The sequence below is a fragment of the Anopheles arabiensis genome, chromosome 2 (genome assembly GCF_016920715.1).
Source record: "Anopheles arabiensis isolate DONGOLA chromosome 2, AaraD3, whole genome shotgun sequence".
NCBI lineage: Eukaryota > Metazoa > Arthropoda > Insecta > Diptera > Culicidae > Anopheles > Anopheles arabiensis.
The window spans coordinates 16,655,620-16,671,340 of NC_053517.1; the positions used below are offsets into that span (position 1 = coordinate 16,655,620).

Here is a 15,721-nt window from a genome sequence, read left to right on the forward strand (position 1 = left end):
CCCAGGAAAGGTCGTTATCGAGATGCTTCAATTACGGTCAGTCTAAGGTGAGGGGGAGGTAACGAAGCACAAAAGCATCGCCCTTGCCCGCCCTCTGACCTCTTGACGCTGCGGTGCGCTTGCACGAGGAACATTTGCACGCGTAAAACCGCGTAAGCTCCCTAGCCACTAGACGCAACCGATCTAGATTGTGCCGAATCCGGCGTTTCTCCGGCTGGAGAAAGAGTGAAGGAGCATCATCTAGCAGCAGCAGCACCAGCAACAACAATCGCCGGCAAAAAGGCAAACCTCTAAGAAGCGGGATCAGCGCTCCTTAGTTGCGATTTGCCAGCAACTAGAATGTTGGCAGGCATCCGTGGACCGCGTGCGCGCTAGAGACAAAACAAGACCACTTACCGTTAGGTGCTGGAAGAGCCACGCCCGCAGAATGTTGGTGGCCACCTTCGGGAAGATCCCCCGCTTCTTTTGGTTTTTCTTGCCGCTCGTATCGTCGTCCTCCTCGCCGGTACCCTCGCCGCTGCCGATGCTGGTATTGCTGGCATCACCTGGAAGGAGGAAAAACAAAGGGGGGGAAAAAAATTAGACCATGGAGGAAGATTTTTAAAAGCAAAGCGAATCCATTGCTCACATCGCCAGCGGTTGGAGAAGGAAAGTAGCTTGTAGTTTCTTTGTTTTTTTTTGGTTTTTGCCCACTCTATTTCTATTACCACCGTTCGCCAAATCTTTGGGACAGGCGTGTGGAAAATGTGTGTAAAATTGGCTCGTGAAAATGTATTAAATATGCTGTTCCGTGTTGTTTTTTTTGCTCGCCCGCTTCCCACGCTGCAAGCGGTTTGTGCAGAAAGGGAACGAAATGAAGGAGAGAGTTCGCTTCTTTTTTGTGTGTGGAGTCATAAATTGGGAATGTTTTTTTTTTATTTTAAAGAAAACAAGAAATTCGCATCAAAATGGAACCCTCTCAAACCAGCCCTACACGACTACGGTGGCTAAGGTGATGTAAGGAATATTAACTGTGGAATTTGCAGGGGTTTGCAGGGGTTCTCATAGTTGTCGGACACTTGCTTAACTCTTTCCTATTGGAAGTGAACTTCATAAGTTGGAAATTGGACTCGATGGCACGCTTTTTGGACAGGCTCCTTCGAAAATCCTGATGGATTTGTCCAACAAGAGTGCTATAGAGTCCAATTCCCATTACATTTAGTTCATTTCACGTATGAAAGAGTCAATAAAATGTCCCACAGCTATGAGAACTCCTGGAAAACCCTGTATGAGCAACGCTTTCCAGGTTCGTGAGCTAAAAAGCCCCTCGCACAATCGGTTGGTGAACCGTGAAGGGGGGCGTGATGGTTTTAAAGCGCATCTCCACCAACCTAACAGAGGCATATACTTGACAATGCACTAGATGCTTGCGCGCGTAGAGATGGAATGCTAGTCATGTACGAGAGGAGAAGCTAGTAAGTCTCGCTCGACTCCTCGAAAGTGGATAACACACTTCAAACGTGGCGCTTAGGGTTGTAAATAAAAAAGGAACCCATTTCTTTTCGATCCTTTTACTGCGCAACGGGAAGTGGGAAGCGTAAAAGGGCACGTTTTTGGCCGTAATTTGTTGCCGTTCAATTTACCCGCCTTCTCCCCCACGAAAGACCCGTCCCGAGACAGAGCGAGAAGCGCACCAGCGCACCATTAGTCAGCTAGTTCCGACTCCCACTCGCTGTTTTCAAGGTGGAAATGTGTGTAAGTTTGCGCATTTTATTTATTTTTTTTTTTGCACCACTGTTTGGCCGACCCAACACAGTGTTCTCGGTCGCCGGGCGCATGAGGGAAGCAGCAGCAGCGTGGGAGAGCAACAGCAGAGGAGACCCCGGCTCCAGAAGGGGTCACACATCGTGGCGGACACTTTTATCGGACATGGGCAGTTAATGGGTGATCGAACGGTGGGAATTCGCCACGGGACGAAATTCTACCACCAACTTCCCTGCCCTCCCTGTCCCCCTCCCGCCACTCACCGTCTGGTTGCCATCTGTGCGACGCGAAGGGATAATCAGCCGCACAAAACGTGAATCAAACGCATATATTTTAACATATTGCTTTTCGATCCCGCGCGCGCTCTACTGCCCAAATCGGGGCCTCGCTCTTAGCAAATGTGAAACCTTGGCGCTTCTTCTTCGCGTTTGTGTCTCTCTCTATCTCCCCTTCCCATTGTGTCGTTTCTGCAGTTTTCTGAGCAGATCGTTTGCCGTGGTCGTCGGCGCTGGTGTTATTAATGTGACGTGTTTTGTTTGATAAGCACACGGAGCTGCAGAGAGGCCAAAACAGAAACGTGGCCGAAACGGGGTGACCACAGTGCCGGGGGGGATCGAAACCGTGTGCTGATCGAATTTCAAGCTTGATCGTTGTGCACCGCCGTTCGATTGTGCAGTGCCTGTGTGTCTGTGCTAAGAGGGGGGGGGGGCGCCTCCACTGACACCGTAAATGCATTTCGACGCAAATCAGCTTAAATTTATCTTTTAAATTTATTCCATCCACAGAACAAGGGGGGCGAGTTGTTGTGCTGCATTCGTCGATTTTGGAGCGAATAGTGTGCATGTGTGTGTGTGCCGTATTGTGTGTAGTGCATTTTTTGTTGTTGTTGGAAATTAGTAGTTGTTGCATCGATTGGTTCGCACAACCAACACATCAAATGCAGCCAAAACCATGGAGACGGCGGTTTGCGCACAGGGAAACAACTGGACGCAGCGCAGGAGGGCGCGCAGGGATTGGACGAGGGGCAGCAGGAGATGATTAGATAATTTCTTTTAAACGGCGATTCGGTGAGCATATTTTTGATTGGAATAAATATGCAAATTCCACCCGAAGCGAAACATTTTTTGTTGTGTGTGTGTGCGTCGGATGAGCCGGCTAGCACTAGGCCAGCAGAACTGGCAAGCGCGCCGGTGTGCTATTCGTCTCATAATTGGAATGCGATTTACAAGGCTAAAAAGGGAAGCCAGACATTAAAAGTAAGAAATGGAGGGAGGGGAAGGGGGGGGGGGGAGAGAAAAAAAGCAAATCTTCCAACAAACAAATCACTCACAAGGCGGCAAGACAGGCTCTGGACAGGACATGTTTGTCTGTTTTTTTTTTGGTTGGTTGTTGCTGGTGTTGTAGAAGAGGGCGAAAAAAAAAGATCGATCGATGCGAGAAAACCGTTCCGTGATTTAAAGTCTTTGAATGGTCCTCTCCACTACGATAGCACCGCACGGTTGGGCCGGTTCCCAAGAGTGGCACCAGGCGGGGGTACAATCGTTTGCGTCGTCAAATCGTAGATTTTTAATTTAAAAATGTGCCGTTTTTTCGTCCCCTTTTCTTGGATCGAGTCCCTGGACGAAAAAAAAAAAAAAAAAACCACTGCTTATGGTAAATCTAACACACAACGGCCGGCAGTGGTGGTTGGGCAGCATAATGTTTTTTTGTTTAGCCTTTGTATATCATCCTGCAAGTCAACCGGTCGCCGCCGCCGCTGCTGCTGCTGCTGGCCAGCCGACGACCGCAGCTTTTGGGACGTTTTCTGGGTTGGTTGGGATTGGGTTTGTTGTTCTCTGGCAGTGTTGCCGGTGCGTTCTTCTCGGTTCGCTTCGTTTATTCAAATTTAAACGCGATTCAATCATCTCATCATCGTACCATGCGGTCACGGTTGGGTGCCTTCATCTTTTTTTTTTTTTTTGTTAGGTTCGGTTCGTCTCTTTCGGCCGTGATTTCTCAACCCCAAAGTTTTGTGAATTGTTTCGTCAAAAAACTGACTTTATTTTTATTCCATCGTTGAACGTTTTTACTTTTCCTGTTCTTGTTTTTGTTACTGCCATTAAGGTTGGATCGAGAAATATCTTGTGTGTGTGTGTGTGTGCGTGGAGGAGGTGGTGAGGGGGTGTCGTGTGTTTTTTTTGCTGTTGCTACTTTGCGTCGTTGTTTTGCGAAACGTCTCAGCGTTTCGGGCACGTTTTTTCTTCCTCCATTTGTTCTTCTGCTCGCGTTGTGCGTTTCTTTGCGGTGATGGTGCTCACCTACACGTTTGACAGAATGTAAAGAAGTTGGGTTCAGCTCCCCCTGCACTCCCCCCCTCCTACCTGGGATGCGCTAAATGCCAGGATGGTGAAACACACGGCAAGCGCAGGGCGAAAAAGCACTGTCGGCAAGGCTTTTTACCAATCCATCGCAAAATGAGTATCAGGGAGAGTGACCAAGGGGAGGAGGAAGAAAAAAAACCACTCCACACAAACGCTACGATCGATCGAGGGGGGGATTCCAAACAATCGAGAGCCTTTCGATCGGGCGAGAATTCGAACGCAAACGGACGCGAACCAGGCAAACGGAGCAAAATGGAGGAAGAAGCAAACAAAACACACACACACACACACACTCAAAAACCTGTACGCAACCCGCTTAAGCGTCGTCTGTCTGTCAAATATATTAAATACATTTCAGAATCTGCCGTCCGCGCCCCTTCCGCGCCCTCTTCCCTGCCCGGCGAGCTCTGGAAATCCTTTTCCGAGCTCCCGGGCAAGCTGCCCCGGAACCACAAATTGATGATATCGGTCCCGCCAACCTCCCTGGGCCAACCTCGGGGATGGGGTGACGATGCTCGCGCACCGATACCGCGGTCGCACCGAAATGGTTACCGAGCACCAATCCCCCCCCCCCCCTCGATTGCGACAGCGCGCGCTGCACCGACGGTGTCCCAGCGGGTTTAATCCCAGCGTCATCCAGCGGCCGTCGTCGAGATTTTGGGATGGAAAATTGAAACCTGTCCTTTCCACCTTTGCTCCTCCTCCTGTTCTCCTCCCCCACCCTACACCCTCTCACAATCGATCCCGAGAATGTGTCTTTCGGGTGCGCATTTCGCTGACGCTCCTCCCGGTTGCGATCCTCCGTTCTCGCTGGTTCCGCTGGTGCCCACAGCGTCCCGCGCTTCTCATCTTAATAAAATGATTTGTAATATTCCTCGCCTGCCTGCCTTTGGTTCCACACGGCACACACACACACAGTGGAATGCACACCGGTTTGGGACGGAAGAAGGGTGTCTTCTCGAAAGGCATGCCTGTGGAACGATGGGCTCTTCGTGCGTTCTCCTGCCGTCTTGCTGAGAACGTTCCCCATTCGGACGGTCCTGCATGTGGGAAAGTGTTCAAACAAATATGTATTCAAATCAAGAGATGGATCAAAGTTGATCTCCATTTCCAGGGCGCACGGTGCACGGAGGGGGGAAGACCCCAAGGTAGGGCTGGGCAGCAAGGAGGATCACTTTAGAATGGGATTCGCTGGGAGAAGAACGAACCTCCAAAGAACACCAAACAGCACCACACGGAGCGCGAGAGAGAGAGAGAGAGAGGAACGTAAAGGGCAACCAGATCGGAACCGAAGTAAAGGAGGAGTAAACAAAACACAGAACAAAAAAAAAACAACCAAACCAGATAACTCCATGAAAAGCGTATTGGTTAGGCTGCTTGTAGTGGATCAAACAAACGCGGAGATGGAGATGGCTCGCGGTCGAGATGGAACGCGATCTTCTCGGCTGTGCAGGCATCTTTTTGGACGGAGACGGAGCAGCCGAGAATAAATGTCCCGGTTAATCTTAACCAGTTCCCCAGAGGAAGCACAGGGGGTTTCTTCTCCGTTTTCTTCCTCTTCGTTACAGGACCCGCGCGCGCATACGATAAACGATAACCAATGAATCGGCTCGCCTCATCAGCGTTTCTATTGCCGCGGATATCGGTCGGTGGATTGAACGTTTTTCACTCATTCTGTGCTTCCTCGGCTTGTGCTTATGCTCTCTGCTGTTGGGATTGTTTTGTTCTATTTTACTTTTAAGTGTACCTTTTTTAGTTTAGATTGTTCCTGCTCTCTCGTGCTCTCCAGCGTCCACTTGTTTCCCCCCCCCCCCCCAACGGGTTGAACTTGTTTCGTGGGTTTTGTATGCTTAAATCTTGGCCTTCCTTTATCTGATTATTTCTACCCATTTGAAATGTTCATCAGACACGTCCGCAAGAGAGACTGTGCAACGAGGGGGAGAGGGGATGATGCGATCTAGCAGCCTGCGCTATCGATCGCGTATTCAAAATGAGTGTTTCATTTCGGGGACGCGAACGAAACGAACTGAAATGGGAAGCAGCGAAACAAAACCGAAAAGAAACCCGCTCTTTTTTCCCCGCCCCCCGGAGGCTTCCAATTTATGAGTCTATGATAATGTTGACAAGTCGCGCTGTGTTTTCTGGGGCTGAATGGGCCCAAATTAGATAATGGCGATTAGATAGTGGCCGTGCGGCACAACCAATAAGTCTTTCTTTAAACTGTGAAACCAAAAGAAATGAAAAGACTGCTGGTGCTGGCACCCTTTCCCAATCACCTCTCTTCAATTCAACTAACCCAAGGCGATCAAAATGTGGTGGAAAGGAACAACGAAACACACACGGGCAACTGATTTCCCATCATTCACGCATTAAATGTTGCGAAATATTGAAAATGATGTGTAACACCGGTACCGATTTCCGGTACCCCGTGCCCGATGAATGCCAAGTCAGCCTGGCCAAGTGAATTATTATTTTACCCATCATCCGTGTAATGATTTTATTTATATCACCGTGCAACATCTTGCAACCTCAGTACAGCACGAGCGCGCGTTTGTTTGCATCCCGGCTGGCTGCTGGACCCTTTTGACGGGGTGGAGAGTGTTTTTTTGGTTGTTGCTCCGCTGTTTTTTGTTTGAAAAGCAACGTGCCCCGAACCGTAACACCGGCGGTCACAACACCGGCATGCGGAACAATTCACCCTCTGAATTGCCCGAAAAAACGAAAAAAAAACGCACCAAACAATGCTTCCTGACTTTGAAATCCTGTCAGTCACAGCCATCTGACGGTTGGCTGGCCGGCGGCGACGACGTCGGATACACGCTCGGTGCCGCACCCGCCACATCACTGTTTGTGTTGCGGGCGTGTGTGTCCGCGATCGAAATCGTCTTCCGGCATAGCGAGCACCTAGCGTCGGGCGAAGCGGAGCGAAGTCGTCCTTTGCAGGCTACTTCATTACATGTGTACTCTGGCAAGTACACAGCCGGTCACACGGGGTTCGTGGGTTTCTTCTGCCATATTTAGCCCATTGTTGCTGCTGGTAGTAATCACACCTTCCGCTCCCTTCTTCTCGTGTGCAACGAATCCTTCCCAGTGTGAAGACTGCGGCCAAAAACCGTTTTCCGAACGGGCGCGCGCACCCCTTTTTTGTCGATTGTTGGGAAACGGCCGCTGACGCCATATCACCATCGCTTGCCAATTCTTGAAGTGTGTGTGTGCGTTTGTTGCTCGGGATATTCTATTTCCCGTTTAGGCACAATTGCACACGTGGGTTAAGCAGAGCAGGGGGAGGAAAAACGGAAAAACTGCCCATCCAGGCAAATAAAAACCAGCGCAAAACGGCGCGCATTTCGTGAACCGGAGGACGTTTCCTTTTGCTGGTGGGAAGTTTATCTGCCTGCCTGCCTGTGTTTGTGTGTATCTCGAGAGGCTATTATCGGGCGTAAAAATGAAAACGATAGTAAAACGATAGTGTAAGCCGGGGAGGGGAAACAGAAGTGGGAGTGAACGCCGTACGGCAAGTAATTTCTCAACCACCGCCCTCACACTGCAACATGTCAATTTCAGACGTCGTCGTGCAGATGACGGATGCAGACGAGTGTACCTTTTCCCCCCCTGACTACTACCGCCCGATTGCTGCCCAAAGGAGCGGCCTAAGCCCGAACCGTTTCGGCCCATTTTCCGGGTTTGCCATGCAGAGAGGGGATGGGAAAACTTCTGCAACAACTTCGACAACCGAGTTCCGGTTAGCGTTTGTTCCGGCGCCATTCATACCCGTGCGCCCCTATTGTAAAGGTGTTCTCGGCGTTGTACGGCGTTCTGAAGAGCATTAAACGGTTGTGCGGAAAATTGCTGGGGGGAGGTGGGGGGGGGGAGTTGATGGTACAGTACGGAACCATCCATACCATGGTATGACGATGCAGAGCACTCCGATGGAAAAGTTTGAACGGGGGAACAAAAGGTAAAGGAGAAGGCAGCGGTTGGGCACACGTGCACGTGCTCGGTGTTCGGTACGTGCCGCAACCGTCTGCCGAGCTATGTGACAGATATGCACATGTATAGCAACGGGTGTGCATCACGTTTTTTGTGCCCCCTCTCCGGCAGGCTCCATCGCAGGAGGACACTATTATCATTGTCATCGGCACTCGGGGGAAACCGGCACCGACCACTTACCTGGGCTGCCGAGGAAGACTGAAGAGTACAGGACACGCCGGGACTGATCGACTCGGGCATCGGATGGCGATGACCATTCTCGCCTCGAACACCATCGACCTGCAGAGGGAGAAAGGAGAAAAAGAACACAGACGCATTAGAGTATGGCACGATTGGTATCGGATTGGTACCGTATATGGGTACTGCTTGGGTTACTAGCACTCCAGTCGAGCGCCGAGACCGTTTGACTGTTGGACGACCGTCGTCCTTGGCGAACACAGGCCTGAAAGTGATTTAGTATGTGCGTTTTTACGTACGAACGCGCATTGCCAAAGGATGCCGAAGGCGTGATTAGAGCGCCTCGGGTGTAATGTTGACAATGCAAGGACAATGTGTGGGATGCAATGTAGTGTAGTGCATCCTCTCCCACTCGCTGCTCGCTGGCTTTGTGTGCTTTACCTTTAGCTCAAAACGATTCTGTGTGAAACGCATTATAAAACAATCCCCGCATTATTAGTTGCACACGCCGTTAAACGTCCGAAGAGGATCAAAACAGCAAAGAACTAACCCCCTTTAGCCCGTTACTGCTCTGTTTATCTGTATCCAATGGGCATTTCCGACTCATCGGCACTCTTCAGCGCCCTCGGACGCGGATCCACTTAGCCGCCTACCCTATGGGGAGTCCAGCTTCGAGTCGAGTTAGTTCTCTCCTAAACATCTGGTTAAAATCGATTACTCATTGTTCGATTTATCACGCCTGCTTGAATGTATCGACCCTTTTTTCTGCTTCGTTTCCCTTCGGCTGCTCCACGCACGCAGTGAAGTGCCGTGCTAATGGGTGTGTGTGTTTTCTTTCCGCCAGCGTTAAAGCGCGGCCGCAGGAACCATTAAACTTTGCTACACTTTGTAATGGGAGCACAAGTGAAACTGAAGATTTTGCAAAACTATCTTTAATGTGCGCGATGCATGCACATCGAAACCGAAGATCTCAAAGATATCTTGTGTGATCTGGTACTGCACGGGGTACGACGGGGCACATTGTGTGACTTTTATTGGACCTTTCGTTCGTTGCTGTCGCTGCTGGAACACATAAAAAGGATCGGCAGAACTGTTTGGAGCATGGCCCGGCCCTGTTTGTCTGATCGATCGATACAGACACACACACACACGCACGGACGATCATATGGGGTCTTCTGCTTTGGGTCGCAAGATCACAGGAAAAGTCGGCACCGTTTCGGAAACGTAAAAGTCATTACAGAATGGTGTATTTTTGGTCACACAAAGTACAATTCGTTTGAGTTTGTGTGCTGTGGAGATTTACAGCAAAAAAAAGAAAGGAAAACACATACGAGCATCAGCGAAAACAAACGAAAACGCAGGAAAATATGTAACACACACACCGTCATATCTCTCCCTTTTACCCTCCCTGCTGTACCGGAGATGGTGGAAAAACGCATAAACGCCAAAAAATAATGAACCCCCAATGAAAACTGTTTGAAGCCGCCATTCCGTTCTTCATCGATAGCGGAACTTTTCCCCTTTTGGTGGGGCCTGTTTTCTCTTCGGCTTTTCGTGCTTGTTGTTGCTTTGTTGCTCCTCTATTGCTTGCATCTTGCCGTTGTGCAAGTTTATTGCTGCGATTTAATTTTCCCCTGCTTTTGTTCTTTTCCCGTCCGGCGCTGGTCAGCGTTGCGCACGGAATAGAAGGCACAAGCCGTGGGTACCGCGTGGCGGCGGTTTAAAAATGTTTTCGTGGAACTTCTGCTGCTGCTCTGCCCCAGATCAGCCGAAAATGTGTCGTTTTGGGGCGATACAAAATCGAACAAAGCCCGCCCATCCGTTCCACGGGCAACCAATTTTTTAACACGAATATCAAAGATTTGTGTACCATCGTGTCTCGGGGCGCAACAATAACACCAAGCAAATGCTACGTTGCGCTGGTAAAGAGCGTAAACCCGTGGCCGTGTGTGTGTGTGTGTGTTTTGTAACATTTTCCACGAGCGCACGAGGTTTCTCCCTGCTTTTTTCCATGCCTCGGTGCGTGATCGGTGCCGGACGTTTTTGACAATTTCCGCGAAACGCCACGGCCTCCCTCCCCCCCACACGGCAAGGGCTTGGCTGGCGATCGTTCACGGCGTGCGGCACCGATGGCGCGTGATGATCGCACCGCCGGCAGTCGAGGAGTGCCATCGATGGGTTCGTTTTTAAAAATAGAGAGGCAGCGGAGGCCTCCTTTCCTCACCCATGCTAGTTTTCGGGGTTTGAACATTAGAAACACACACACACACACACACATAAACACGCGGAGGTCACACGGTGTTAAAAGCGTTTTTCCACGTCAAGTAAAGGCCGGGAAATTTTAGGAAGTTTGTGTCGAAAAAGCAAAAGAAAATAAAAGGTAGAAAACGGGAGCGGGGTGTGGGTGTTCTTGTGATTTTGCCTTGGCTTTTCCACATTGAACAACAAAGCGAACGAAAAACAGCTCAATCGTGTGTGTGTGCGATGCTGGATGTACCTTTTACTCCCGGCGCGTTTCCAGCGAACGAAGCGGACCACCGGAACCACGCGTCACGCTCTTTTCGGTGGTAAACGCCGTGCCACAGTGCGCCAGGAAATGGTCGCTTTTGTGTGTGTGTGTGTTTTAAGTAATATTTTCCCAAAGTGTCCATCTCATCTCATTTGAGAGCGCGCGTGTGTGCATGGAGAAGAGGAGGAAGAAAGGGAGAGAGAGAGAGAAAAAGATGGGGCGGAGATTTCACCCGTTTCTTTATGGTCGTGTGTAACTCTTTGAGGAAACGCTAATGTTGGTGGCGATCATGGGCAAACATTATTGTTTAATTTGCTGGCAATAAACAAATCCATTTCCAGGCGCTTGATCTCCGGTGTGGGGCGGCGTTTTCCAGCGATGGAAACATTTTTCCGCCGTCGTTTTTTTTTCTTTCGCTGAGTGATGTAGCAGCCGGAGTGACGGACACACTTTGCCTTCGCTTCTGCTGGGGCCTGGCTTGCCTGTTTGTGTGTGAATATTTGATCGTCTCTTCCGTTCGCCATTAACGGGACGCGCGCGCTGGTTGGATAAATTAATAGAAGCAAAACAAACGTCGCTTAAAGCTGCTAGGGCGGAAGTGTGGCCATTTTCCCGCAGCCGGCTACGTGTGGGGTTAGAGCACGGTTTCGGTTTGGCTTTTCCAATTCCTTACCTTTAACCAGGGCCCGAGCGCGGAGAGTAATGTTGTGATTGTAAATCAGAAGAAAAGATAAAACTTCCCCAACCTGACTGGATGTAGGTCGTTTTCCTACGTTATTTTTAAGCCAAAGCCGTCGTTTTCCACTCCGCCGCACCGAAGAAGTTACCATCCAGCCGCAACTCCAGCTCCCATCCCCGTCGGTAGGAATATAGTTAATCGCTTAGATTGGCAATTTTTCGGGGCACAAAAGTCATCCACTTGGAACGGTTTTATGGCTCCGCTCGCCCGGCCCTTGTCTTACCTGCACCATTCCCGCGCGGGACCTGGGACATGGTGACGATATAATAATTGGATAGAACATTTTAATGCTAAAAAATTGGCCTCCATAGGTCGGGGAAGCAGCCGAACCGCTAACGTGATTGGGAAGGAATGCCGCCCACGGTGTGTGCAACCAAGAAGCAGGACAGCAAAAAGAAACAAACCCCTCTCGAAATTCCCGAACCAATATCATCACCGACGTGTCGTCGAGTTATATGTTATGGAAATTCGTTAAACTTGTGCCCCCAGGACAATTATTTCTCTTGCCCACACCCAAGTCTCGCCCATTTTGCCACCTTTCCCGCGTGAGAGACACAGAGCATGTGTGGCAAATTTCATTGCGGAAAAACAAATTTTCACTACCCAGCGCGACCAGAAGGAATAAAGAAGAAAAAAAGGCTCAGTAGGGTCGGTGCGGATAGATGGAATATGGTGCGTGCACACACACGCACTCACAAGCACACGTACGAGGTGCTGTTGGAAATTCTCCAAAGAAATTGATGTAATTTTTATGGAAAATTCGCTCGTCTTGTCTAGAGAATAAAAAGTAATCGCAAGACGGATGAGGGCACCGACGGGAGACGACACGATACGCGTATGTGTTGAAGAATTTAATCAAATTCCTTTTCACACCAGGCAGCGAACAGGGGAGGGGGCGAGTTTTTCCCGCATTTTCTCGCACGCGGCTCGGTGTGTCAGTTCGTCCCGGGGCGAAGGAAGATGAACTTTTGCACAGATTATAATAATGGATGCGTGTATGAGGGGCGTACTCTGAGGTGAAATTGTTTCTTCTAATTTTGTGTCGGAAAAGCGAACTTCTTAAAGTTTCTCGTTTTGCGGTCATGTTCACTGCATGGTTTCCCCTGGGTTGAATGTGTCGAGCAGCCTGAAAGTTGGCGCATCAGCTCGGTACGGGTGTATCGGCGGCACTGGGAACGGTCAGGACTAAGCCAAAGCCGGGGGGGAAGGCATGGACCGAAACTTGAGCCGACGGCCAAAAAATTAGCCGCTGAAATGTTGATGGAAGCGGAAACGAGAAGCGAATTAAGTCGCTTCCTCTGCACACACGGACAACACGCGGGTTCGCCGCGAAGTTTGGCGTGTTTCTCGCGAGCCTTAAAAGAGGAAGTTAGTTGCCCGGTCTTTAGAATATTATTTACGCTCGCAAACACACTACGGCTTTGTGTGTGTGTGTGTGTGTGTGTTTGCTGGTTGAAATTATGCTGTGTGGGATATTACTATTATGCGCCAGCAGGCAACCGTCAACCGTAAGAACGGAACGTGCACATGCTAGAAAGAATGAAGGGTGAGGTTTTGTCCGTCGGCTAGGTAAAATCCAAACATTTAGGCCTTTGTTTTTTCCCAGCCCAGGCGAAACAAAAAAAGGAATAAAACGTTAGCCCCTCCGTCTTTTTCCGTGCTGCTGCAGAACTACTTTTTCGGCGTTTCCATCGTTCATTCGCTAATGTGTCACCCACACTCAAACCCCCTAGCTCCGTGCTCAGAATTTAGCTAAACAACGAAAGCAATAAAAAGAAGCCAAAAGCAAAAGAAAACGAAGCACCACACAAACCCTCCCCTGGTACTTCCGTTTCCATACTCCCACGTAAAAGAAGGGGATGATGGGAGGGGCGGATGAGGTTTTCCATTTTCTACTGAATGGCGGCGGCGAGACTCATTGCTTTTCGGACCAACGCCAAAGACGGAACTTTTGGGCAAACGTACACGCCACCTCAAACGGCATAACCCTAGTGAAACACACATGCACACACACACACACAGACCGGGGCACCATTTTGAGTGGTTTTCGATGGTAAAATGGGGAACTCAGCAATGGGGCAAAATAAAACAAAACAGCAAAGCCAAACCAAACGGAAACAACAGCAACAAAAAAGGCAGCGAACCAACCAATAATGGCCCGGCCGGCCGTCGTCCCGTTTGGTGGTTGTTGTCGTAGTGGGCCGTCGGTGATTCCATCAAGAAGCGTTTGCGAACAACATCCTCTCCATCCTCTCTCCCCCCACCCCCATTCCGCCCCCCTCTCCTACACAATTACCCCATGTTGTGGCACACAATTAGAAGAAGACAGGCACAAACCGGGCCCAAACCAACGAGGGCGACGGGTGAATGCGGTGTATATGTACACACACCGGTCGCCCCACAGCCGTTCGTGACCGATAGGGGAATGAGTTGTGTGCCGCTCGGTGTACCGCGGTGCTGATGAAATAAACTAACGCCCAAGAATCGAATAGCAATAATAGCAGCACTAATAACATGCAACACAGACACACACACACACACACATACACCGGGGGCTCGGGAAATGGACGCACACGCGAAACAAGAGCAGGGCCGCCAGCTGGGGCGCCGAAACTGAGGAATATAATCAGGCCAAGGCACACAAATGCTAATTTCTGTACATAGAGCAGTCCTCTCCCTCCCCTCCACCATAAAAACAACGGACCCCAGGATCTGAGGGGATCAAGGGAAGTGTTTAAGAGAAAGAGAGCGAGAGAGAAGTAGAGAGAGGTAGAGAAAAACAGGAAGAAGCAAAATGGAAACTTTCGATGTGAAACTGAAACCCCCTTTGCTGAAGTGTAAGGCACGGTTAGGGACCATACGATATCGGAAGGATATATTGGAGATCGGAAGGATCAAAACCGGCGGCATATGTGCGCAGCTGGTGTGTGTGTGATGTGGTGGGGCATTAGAAACTTAGAAGCTTGAAGTCGAAACTGCTACTGCCAAGAAGAAGCATGTGAGCGTCACTGTTAAATAGGGGAAACCGTTTGAAATTCAACGCTTGCAAAGACTGGCACGATGCACGGTTTTCAAATTCAAATCGTTTGACAGAATCAGTTCCAGCAAAGATGCAACGATTGAACCTGGATGCCGTAACGCGCTCTGTACATGTGCGTGTACACAATCGGACGATCATTCCGCGATCGTTTGAACAAACGAGCGGACAGAAATCACAAGCGACATCAATCTGATAGCTAACTGGTATGAGTTGAAGCGGTAAACAAGCCGAGAAGATGAAGGCCCCGGCATCGCCCAAAAGGTCCAACCGTCCGATGTTGTAGTGGATATGGTTCTGCACCGGACAAGAGGAAACGAAAGTCCAGCAGTGGCAGTAGGATACTTCCAACTCTGATAATTTCTTTCTCTCAAGATGCTTAGTCCACAGTGTTTAAACGATGTACTGCCACCCTCCCTCCATTCTCCAATAGAAGAAACTTATTGGAAAGTTTCCGGTCGAGTCAGACGGGCCGGCTACTCACTACTCAAGCTTTGACACTTTTGGCTTTAGGAAAAGTTGAAACACCGATAAAGCAACCGATGGCCATAAGTCAGTTGGGGGATGGTGGGATCTGATACGCACTGCAAGATAGGGTCCAGCTCGAGCAGTGATCAACGTGTGGAAAACTTTGGGAAAAAATATAGTCGTGTGCGTCTTCGTCGCCGGCAGAGCAAACAAACAAACTTTAACACTTACTTCATCGAATCGCACTCGTGAAATCGTGCCGGAAAGTTGGAAGTTGATGGTATGGGGGACTGGGAGTCAGGCGCAAAGTTTGCGTCCACAACCGGTAGCCGAAGCAGCGGACGGGACCATCCGTTTTGGCAGTCAATCTTGTGCGTAGTTATCAGTGTGGACAAGAAAAAATAAATAACTTCCAAAATCATCCGTCGAAGATCGCGCACCATTCGTCCGGGTTGAAATGGTTGACGGACGTTTGCTGGATAGCAGGGAGAACTCCACTGTCTATCCAAGTTGTTGGTACAAGCAACAACAAAAAAAAAACCGCGCTATCCAAAATTGATCACCTTTCGCGCTAGTATGAAACGCCCGTGAACGCGACTGTGGTGCGTAGTGTGCGTTTTTATTCAATCTCTCTCTCTCCCGCTCGGTTATTTGTGGCACGTTTCTGGCTGTGAACGGGGCATTATTTAGCTGTATAA

General features: G+C 49.7%; 1 protein-coding gene across 7 annotated transcripts in view; it reads right to left on the bottom strand.

Annotated features, from left to right (window-relative positions):
• LOC120895539 (homeobox protein homothorax) overlaps window positions 1-15,721 on the bottom strand; it is a 188,262-nt gene that overhangs the window by 15,553 nt on the left and 156,988 nt on the right. For all 7 annotated transcript variants that reach the window (XM_040299022.1, XM_040299019.1, XM_040299024.1 and 4 more), the window contains 2 exons: window positions 8,274-8,372; window positions 397-545 (listed from right to left, as the gene is read on the bottom strand). In XM_040299022.1, coding sequence (XP_040154956.1) covers window positions 397-545; window positions 8,274-8,372 — 248 coding nt within the window. The remainder of the gene's footprint in view (window positions 1-396; window positions 546-8,273; window positions 8,373-15,721) is intronic.